The 9,871-nt window shown below is 41.6% G+C and overlaps 1 protein-coding gene across 2 annotated transcripts; it reads left to right on the plus strand.

Annotated features, from left to right (window-relative positions):
* The first annotated feature begins 535 nt into the window (after positions 1 to 535).
* Positions 536 to 8,402, plus strand: ccdc14 (coiled-coil domain containing 14). 2 transcript variants are annotated; one of them, XM_031302368.2, is made up of 11 exons: positions 536 to 762; positions 2,144 to 2,199; positions 2,801 to 2,876; positions 3,142 to 3,214; positions 4,006 to 4,086; positions 5,034 to 5,621; positions 6,045 to 6,177; positions 6,790 to 6,875; positions 6,985 to 7,128; positions 7,348 to 7,450; positions 7,699 to 8,266. In XM_031302368.2, exons 1-11 carry the CDS (start codon positions 739 to 741, stop codon positions 8,264 to 8,266), a joined length of 1,932 nt encoding a protein of 643 aa, XP_031158228.1. In that variant the 5' UTR covers positions 536 to 738. The 2 variants fall into 2 exon arrangements, with proteins under 2 accessions (XP_031158228.1, XP_031158227.1); XM_031302367.2 differs by having other exon boundaries at positions 537 to 762; positions 3,142 to 3,211; positions 3,994 to 4,086; positions 7,699 to 8,402.
* Positions 8,403 to 9,871: the final 1,469 nt, after the last annotated feature.

The raw sequence follows: 9,871 nt of genomic DNA on the forward strand, positions 1-9,871 counted from the left end.
AAATTTGGTGATTTTGGCCGTTCCTTTATGAGTTGAGACAACTGTACTTCTTAAGCTAAATAAACGATTTAAAACCATAATATTATACAGTCTATGTTTAAAACCCGCCTTGGATTAGATGGAAAACAGGGCTGTTTTCTGATCTCACAAAAAGTTGACTTTAACTTGTAGTGAAGTATTTTTACAGTGTGGTATGAGTACTTGAGTACAGTCTATAGTACTACTTAATTAATGAATTGAAGGTGTTTTTGTTTTTCGCGCCTCTGAGGTGGCTGGCGTCGTCTCCATAGAAACGGTTGTGGACAAGTTAAGCTAACGGACAAAATGTAGTTAGTTGATCAAGTTGAACTAGTTCTAATCAATGGTCATAACATAACTTCTAGATTGGTTCATTATCCAAACAGTCCGTGTTTCTGTGATTAGTCCATGTAACATACTGTACACAGTATGCTAGGGCCATAGACTGTATATAGAAGGGCTACGCTCAGCCTGCAGCTCCGCCCACTTTGAGTGTGTGGCTTTCCGTGTCATTTTTGATTGGTCAGCTACATGTTTTCCGTTTTAAACTTGTGCTTTAACCGGAAGCTGTAGAAATAATAATAAAAAAAGCCGACAACACGCTTTAAACCTATCAGCTCAGCTATCGTCAGTCAAAACAGTCTCCACTGTGATTGACAGCACAGAAATCAAATTCTGCAAAGTGGTAGCGTTAGTTGACTGAGGCTGCTGTATTTCACCATGAAAGGAACTGCTAAAAGCAAGGTAACGTTAACGTTAACCGACTACAGTAAATTGGACTTAATACACAACTGACGCATAACTAGCTGTTTATTGTCATTGGAGTAACGTTAGCTTCACAAAGACGGCAGCAGAGATTGGAACTGTAAGAGTAGCTTCACAAAGACACAGGAGAGATCTAATACGGTTTTAAGTGTGTTAGCTACTCTGCTGTATGCGTGGATACATTACACATTCGTAGCTCAACAGTATAACCAGTGTAATCTAACGTTACTCCATGACACTGCTTTGAAGTTGAAGCTAGTCAGCTGTTGTAGTGAACATTTCTAGATTGCTAGTCAGCTGTTGTAGTGACCATTTCTAGATTTATTGTTTGTTGTTTATTAATTGTTAGAAGAAAAAAACAATCTATGGTGTTGCATAGTAAATTGCAGGGCTGTAGTTGTGTAGTTGTGCTTTAGCTAATATGTTGATCGCGTAATATAAGTGTTAACAATGCAAAATGCATACTTTAAAAAAGGTATATCTGACAGACTTACATTCAACATGACTAAATGAAGGTTATAATTATTCAATAAAAAAATAAATTAAATTAAAATAAGTCTTTATTGTCCCCAGGGGATTCAGGTGCAGCATTAAAAAACTGAAAACATGGGAGAAACGTGCTGTAGGCTACACACATATACTGTATACAGTCTATGGCTACACACTATCAACAACAAGCAACAAGAAAACATACTGCACATAGGGCAACAACAAAGACACTAAAAAAGAAGTAATAGCAAACGTTAAGTTTGCAAAGTGCAATGAAAAAAAAGTGCAAGTAGTATAAAGTCCAAAGTGCAACCTAGCATAACATCATGCATGTTATAAACATTAAATATGTTCCAATAATATAATGACTTGGCTCTTTGGTAGTGCTCAACACTGGTGTAAATGTGAGCTCAGATTTGGGATGTAGGGTTGATGTAAAAGCTGGACCAGCTGGGACACATCCCACACAGCCATGGTATGGAATAAAATAAGGATGTCTGTAAAATGTTTTACCCAGAAAATATAATATGTCCTTTGAGCATTTTTTAGAAAAACGACAATATATCCATACCAGTAGTATAATATGCAATGTAGACACTGCACAAGTAGTTTATGATTTTATTTTACAGACATTTGGGGATGTAAGAACTTCATTCCAGGCTGCAAGCCAGGGTAATTAACACAACATGTATTTTTCTAAACTAGAAGTGTATTTATACCACAGCTCCAGTGGTTCTTTCTACCCAGTATTGATTGGCAGGTAGCTCTCACAGTGACAAACATGTGGACAGAACTGTCTCACAGACAGGTTTTTAAGAATGTTAGGATGCTTCAGTGCTACAACTGTTGGAAATCGGTTTGTGACTGGCAGGTGGTGACGTCAGGGAGGCTGACAGGAGGAGTCAAAGGGCAGCTGGCCAGGAGACGGTGAGTACACTGGCCTTTATTAGGGAGCAAAGCTCGCTGCTCGAGCCGTAATGTTTTTTTTTATCTTCTATCTTCTTCTGTGTTTAAAAGTGTTTGTGCTGCAAAAACCGTAAAACTTATAATAAACAGCAACATTGCAAGGTGGGTTGCAAATTCCACCCACTGCTCAGGCACATACAATGACACTCATTGACCTCAAGGTGACACCGCAATAATCAAAGTTTACATTTTTGCAATTATCTTGAAAATGCCTTGGCCTGGAGTCGAAATAGTTTAATCATTTTAATGTCTTAAGTCACCTACATCTTTGGTCCACTGGTCTTCTGCTCTAAAAATGTCAACATTTTGCAATTTATTTTCTACACATGTATACATATTGCAAAAAATGGTGACCACGATGAATTATTTGAAAGAAAATTAAGAGTTTTGCTTCTTGTCAATGAAATATGAAACAACCATCCAAATGTTCGCAATGTGCTAGGACCCCGATCATTGCTATAGTTCAGTTTTTTTATACTTACATACTTCTTATTTAACACTGTTATGTTCCTGTTTGCACTCCCCCATTCTTATGATGTGCTGTGCTTCTCTGTGTTGTTAGAGTGACTCCAAAACCAGGACCAGCAGCCTGCCCTGAGCCAGCCTACTCTCTGTACTCCACAGACTCTGAAGACCAGGTAGTGCAGTAGACAAGGATATTTTAAATCTTCAACTATAGTTTTCATCTTCAGTAGCTGGCCCCTGTCAGATTAAAGCTGAACAAATGTAATGTAGGCTATGAACTATTACACAGTCAGGTTTTCACCACTTTATCATCCATTAAGGAAATGTTAGTCTGGTAAATGATGAATGAATGGACACCACTGCATACAACTTGTATGTGTTAACTTGTTGACTCTATTCCCCCTCTGACTTAGGATCTTATTTATTTATTTTTTTAAGGTTACTTCTCTCCACAAGGGTCTAGACCGGTGTGCTGCCTTGCTCAGTGGAATCCTTCAGGCTGAGAAGACAGGTCAGTTGGGTTTCCTAACTTGATTGGTCATGAATAGAGCAGCCAATAGTTTGTTGTAAGTAATGCTGAAACAGTCATTTGATCAATTGTTTAGTTGATTTAAGAGAAAAGAACAATTTCATAATCCTTTTAATCTAACAAAAATGCCAACTTCTCCACTTTATATCTGTTTTCTATCATTTATATCTTTGGGGTTTAGCATGTTGGTTGGACAAACAGACTCACATTGAATTAATACTCAAATACATGAATTAACCAGAAGGGCACTCTGAGAGTGCAGACCTTCGCCAAGGCATGCCCTATTTCACAATGTTAATAGAGTGTGAATTTTCCCATTTGGGTAGTAATGTTTTTCTTCTGACACCACATTCGCGCAGCACTATCTTGCGATGTTAACGAAAGTGAAAAAAGATTTGCGCGTCCGCCCCGTGATTCGGTTCCGCTCCAAAATCTCTCGAGTTCTTTTTTTTTTTTTTTTGGCAAATGCTACACACCTCCACACAATTTCATGAAAATCAGGCCAGTAGGTTTACCGTAATCCTGTGTTTGTTTGAGAATCCCCAATTGGCAAAAGCAGATTTTTGGGTCAGTGGTAAAGGTTGGGCAGTGGTAAAGACATGCAAATGTCGTGTGTACAGAATATACCGAGCATAGTAGAATGACAGTATAGACAAAAAATATCAATATATTGTAAACACAAGTACATTGAGCAGTGTGAGGTGTTACAAAACTCTTAAAAGCACACAATTGTGTGTGTGTGTGTGTGTGTGTGTGTGCGCCTGCCTTGCCAGGCCTTCCCGAAGCAGTGAAGGATGGAGAAGCTAAATCAAGACCATCTACCTCACGATTAAAGAAACCCATCAAGAATACAGGTCAGTGAGTGTATGTATTTATTTGACATTGTGAGAAGGAGGATCACGTGCAACTACAATATGTCAAGGATGACACAATAAAGTCCAAGATGTATTTCCATTGTTGCCCTTGATTTACTAGTGAAGACAACTCAAGCACTTGATGTTGTAATTAACAGGGCCGTTTCTAGACATTTTGGTGTCAGACTCGCACTCAACTCTGGTTCATAACATTAACAATCTCTCAGTTAGTACCTTTTACACTAGTCTCTGTCCCTGTTCTGGCCACTACATGACTAGTTTAGGTCGCAACTGCACTCTTAGCCAATATTCCTTATCCCAGTTATGAGTTTAGTCCTGCTGTTTGTATGGAACATGGGTTACTTGATCAGTCATACATTAATTCTTACAAATACTATTGCAGCGTCACAAAATTAGCAACATCCAGCAGTTTCACTGAATGATTCGTCAGCCTCCAGCAGAGTGTCCCCCAACAGATTATTTTAACAGCATCAGGTGTTTTGTGTAGTCTGAGCAATGTGATTTTCTTTTATTTTGTTTTTACAATGTAATGCAGCATTGGACATCAGTGTGACATACTTGAAAGTAGATTGGGTGCCTGAAATAAATTACAAAAAAATGTCATCTTTTTCTTTGGTGCCTTTCTAGATGGTAGTGCTATAGGCAACTCCCTAGCTCACCTAGCTCACCTAATTCCCTAAAGTGGGATATAAAAAAACATATTAATTTGGTATGTGTACTCAGCTCCCAGTTATTGTTTGTATGAGAATGTGAGAGAGATTCAGTCAAGAATGAAGACAACCGACTTTTGCAGGCAGTGGTTGCGGGACAAGGTGGGTGGGTGCAGCTGACATATCAGTGGTGATGTCTCAGAAACCAGGCTGGCACGGTCCTCTGTTACACACCTGCCTAATGCTGCTACATATTCCCTTCATCTCCACCTCTAGACCAGATGAGCTGTCAGTCAGGCAGCACAACTCCAAGAACAACTCATCAGTCCGCTGTCCCAGCTGCACACTCACGAGTGAAGCTCCGTCCACCTCAGAAACACCCTCCCGCCCTGCCGCAGTCTCACATCCCTTCTTCACCCAGCCAAACACCGCAGCATCTCCCTGCCACCAACCCTTCACCCAAGCCCCAGACCTCCATCTCTTCACCCCAGCCCTCAATCCCTCCGCCTCAGCCCAACCCTCACTCAGGCCAGCCGCCTCTCCCTCAGAATGACTGCCAGCCTGCTTCTGAAGCTCCACACACACACTGTGAGGCCGAGTGCGATCGAGAAGAGGAGATTGTTCCTGCGAGAGACCTCAATACCCAAAGCACTGTGGCAGACCCACACGCAGCTGTCAGACCCACACGCTCGCACATAAACACCTGTACCTTGAAGATGTCAAACATGCAGCTAGAGCTTGGAGAAGTTGATAAAGTCCCTCAGGACCCACACAGCGGGGAGGACTGCAGTGCAGAGAAAGAAGTGAAATTGAAGACAGTACAGTATCTGCTTGCAGAACTCAAGGCTCTGATCTCTGGACAAGGTAACACGGCTGTCTGTCAGTACAGAATCTATCGACACATTAATATATCAACCTATTACTACTGTGATGTCTGAAATGTCCACTTCAGAGCTCAGTTCTTGCCACGAAGATGATCAATTCAGAGATTTCAAACCTGTATTCCATACAAATATTATTTATCTGAATGGGTCTAACTGGAACGTGCCTCAGCCATTTATGTACAGTAAGCTTCACTATACAGGTAAATGTATACATAAAAGCAGAATATTACATTATCACATTTCACTATTATATTAGTGAAGTTTGCACCTGGAGTGAAAGTCTGTAAACAAAGTGCTTGAGGGCCTTGAAAACTTTTCTCGTTGCATTCCCCCTCTGCTGTGACATGGAGACCATAAAAATCATATTAACCGTGTGTGTGTGTGTGTGTGTGTCTCTGTCTAGGCAGTGTAGCAGAGAGGCTGCTCAGTCATCTGGAGCAGACGGTGTCTTCACCACTGATGATTGCTGATGGATCAAACATCCCGACCACACCAGACCTATCATCACTACACAGCCAGAACACTCAGCTCCGCAGGTACCTTATCTCTCACTTCAAGCTCCAGCTGGTGGTTAACTGATGTCTGCGTGTACCCACCTCAGTGATCACATTGTACGTCAAGACAAATCAATCAAATTTGCCTCGACAGGCTTACAATCTGTACATCATAGGACACTTTCTGTCCTTTGACCCTCGGTTTAGATAAGGAAAAAACTCCCCAAAAACCCATTTTAACAGGAAGAATAATTGAAGAAACCTTAGGAAGAGCAACAGAGGAGGGATCCCTTGCCCAGGACGGACAGAAAGACATGCAAATGTACAGAATATACCCAGCATAGTAAAATGACAGTATAGACAAAAATGGCAACATATTGTAAACACAAGTACCGGGGAATACAGTATACTTGTGGGGTCTGCCCAGCCTTGTGTGTTAAAGGGCTGTTTGAGGGTTAAGACTTGGTTTTAGGATTAGGGTTAGAATTAGGTTATGGTTAGGGTGGGGGTAAGGGTTAAGGTTAGGCATTTAGTTGTGATGGTTAAGGTTAGGGTAAGGGGCTAGGGAATGTATTATGTCAATGACAGGTCCCCACAAAGATAGTGAAACAAACGTGTGTGTGTGTGTGTGTGTGTGCGTGTGTGTCTGTCCAGACGTGTGAGGATTCTTAACCAGCAGTTAAAGGAGAAGGAGAAAGCCGAGAGACAACAGAATATGGATACACTCTGTAACTCAGAAGGTAAAGCCTGTGTGTGTGTGTGTGTGTGTTTTTTGTTGTTCTCTGTGTTCAAGTTCTTTTAGGACTAAAGGGATGTATTTGTAGTTTTGAATCCTGCATCTCTCCACAGTGTTGACTTTGCAGGAGGATCTCACGACCGCTCAGTCCCGACTGCAGGAACTCCAGGATGACCTCACAGAACTACGGAAAGCCCTTCAGGACACACAGAGACAGCTGGCAGACAGAGAAGCAGGTAATGCGGTCATCAAAACAGGTTCAGACTTACTGAGATCTACTGTGCGATCATACCACATGCAGTCTTGCTGAGACCAGTACGTGCTGATGCTCTCACTTCTCCTCACATTGCTCTAACCACGTGTGATCTTTTTGAGCTGATCAATAAATGCAAATTATGTGGACATTGGTGGGGTTATTTATGTAATGCAAATGTGTGTGTGTGTGTGTGTGTGTGTGTGTATGTGTGTGTGTATAGACTTAGAGGCCACTAGAAGCAGGTTGCTGGACAGTGAGCGAGAGAAGAGGGAGTTGGATTCACTTGCCCAGCAAAGACTGGAAGAGATAGGAAACCTTAAAAGGTAGGTGTGTGTGTGTGTGTGTGTGTGTTACTGTGTAAATGTTTGTGTGGATGGTGGGTTTGTTCTCTCTGGGTCTCTTCCAGAACGAGAGTGCTCAAGCTTTGCTTTGAGAAGTGCAAAATATTGGTGCTGAAAGCTCCTTGACCACAAGAATGCCTTTTTGTAGAGAAAATGTGAGCGTGGCACATCATTGTGAGAAATTCACCATGAAGCCCCCTCAGATTTCTCCTCTCCTCTGTCTGTTTCAGGATTCTTCAGAATCAGGATTCGTTAAATTGTCCTACATCTGTTGCCAGCTCAGTCTTAGACACTGTGCCAACAAAACAACATTTTAACCTGCACCAGCACCAGCACAGACGGGATCCAGCAGAGCCCCCCACTGACCGCATCACCCAGTTCCTGATGTCTCTGGGTCAGCCGGAGCAAACGCACACCGAGCATGTGCGTGTGGCCGCAGAGAGAGAAGGAAACACACTAGAGCAGAAGAAACCGAGCTCAGTCCAGCCGAGAGACACATCATCACACCCCGATGTCAGATCTCAGCACGGTGACAAACCCGAAAACTCTCATCTCGACCAGTCGCGTTGTTCAGATGAAGGCCAGTCACGTTGGTGGCGGCTGGAGAAGAAGCGCAGACGCGTGTCGAACTCCACGCTGTCCCAGTGTGACGTGGAATCCGTGTGGTCCGATTGGAGCACGAGGTCAGGGACGACCTTTGACACCAGAGACGAGGCGGCGTTCAGAGACGGCCTGGCAGCTCTGGACGCCAGCATAGCCAGTCTGCAGAAGACTATTCAACTGGATCTGGGGAAGTGATTCACACTCAGCTTTGCTTTACAGCTTTTAATTTAAATTTAAATATATTGTAATTCATACCCTCTTTTGTATTCTGCATTTTGCCATTTTTTTATGATTTTAAGAAGTGATATTTCAGATAGGAAATAAAGCATTTTTAATTATTTTTTTCTTGGTTGTAATGACTAGAGGTGCAACGATGAATCGATTAGTTGTCAACTATTAAATTAATCGCCAACTATGTTGATAATCGATTAATCGAGTCATTTTTTTATTTAAAAAAATAAGATTTCTCTGATTCCAGCTTGTTAAATGTGAATATCTTCTAGTTTCTTCTCTCCTTTGTGACAGTAAACTGAATATCTTTGAGTTTTGGACAAAACAAGACATTTGAGGATGTCATCTTAGGCTTTTTGGGAAACACTGATCCACATTTTTCACCATGTTTTGACATTTTTATAGATCAAACTAATCGATTAATCGAGAAAATAATCGACTATGAAAATAATCGTTAGTTGCAGCCCTAGTAATGACTTTACTTGTGATGGAGACAAGTTACAGTTTAGTAGCAGCTCGGTTTGTCCCACCACTTTACAACTCTTTTAGATGCACATCTTATTCAATAAAAAAAAAACAGAAACCAACTAATAAAAAAATCCCTCACCACATCACAAAAAATCAAAAACTCACACCTTGTACCATTTTTATGAAACTGCAAAACCTGTTTAATAGCAAAAGAGGCAAAACCAGAACAAGTATAAAAAACAGTCAAAAGCAGCAGTGCACATTTCCGCACAGCTGACATAGTGTTTCCAAAAAAGAGGCATTCCTTCAGATACAATATCCGAAAGATTCCCAAAAAGCCTACAGTATGCTTTATAAGATTACAGTACATTATTTAATCAAAAAGCGGTTCATCTGCTCTAAAACATAAATAACAAATGATTTAAAAAAAAAAAAAAAAAAAACTCTAACCATTAACATTCCCTTTGGTAGATCAAGGCTCGCAAGGATTGTCAGTGCAGTTGTTCCTCGCTGCAGAAGGTACGGCAGATCAGGCCACATTCAGAGAGGACAGCCACCAACACGCACAAAACACCGCATAACCCACAGCCCTTAATAGTGCAAACCAGCCAGCAGTAGCAGAGACAGAAAGATCAATGTACATACAGAAATACATTGGAGAAAATATTGTGTGTCTCTTTATGCTCAACTTCAGTGAGGATTAATGGAGCTTAGAAGGTAACGCAGGACATTCAGGAAAGTAATAATTAAACACTGGCCTTGTAGAAACTGTCTGATGGTCACACAGGTGCTAGTCTATATCCATGATGTAGAGGACCTTTGAACGTACACACGTTCCACCAAAACAAGTTCCTTCCCGAGGCTATTTTGCAGCGGCACCGTGGCTCCATCCGGCGCTTAGCAAACGCCCAAGACGATTGTGATTGGTTTAAAGAGAAGCCAATAAACCAGAGCAGCGCCTAGCCGGGACCCTCCTCTGCAGCGCTGTGCAGGAAGGTCTGGCAATGCGAGACTACACAGGTGCGGACCCCTAACAATCCACACCTCCGGCTGTTCATTTTGAAGAACGGAACATTATGTTTAAGCTGGAAACGGTCAAAA

The sequence above is a fragment of the Sander lucioperca genome, chromosome 24, assembly GCF_008315115.2.
Source record: "Sander lucioperca isolate FBNREF2018 chromosome 24, SLUC_FBN_1.2, whole genome shotgun sequence".
NCBI lineage: Eukaryota > Metazoa > Chordata > Actinopteri > Perciformes > Percidae > Sander > Sander lucioperca.

Coding starts and splice junctions, on each gene's coding strand:
- ccdc14 (XM_031302367.2), top strand. CDS start 739: ATGAAAGGAACTGCTAAAAGCAAG. Junction 763..2,143: donor AAGGAACTGCTAAAAGCAAG/GTAACGTTAACG, acceptor TGTGACTGGCAG/GTGGTGACGTCAGGGAGGCT. Junction 7,129..7,347: donor TAATGCGGTCATCAAAACAG/GTTCAGACTTAC, acceptor GTGTGTGTATAG/ACTTAGAGGCCACTAGAAGC.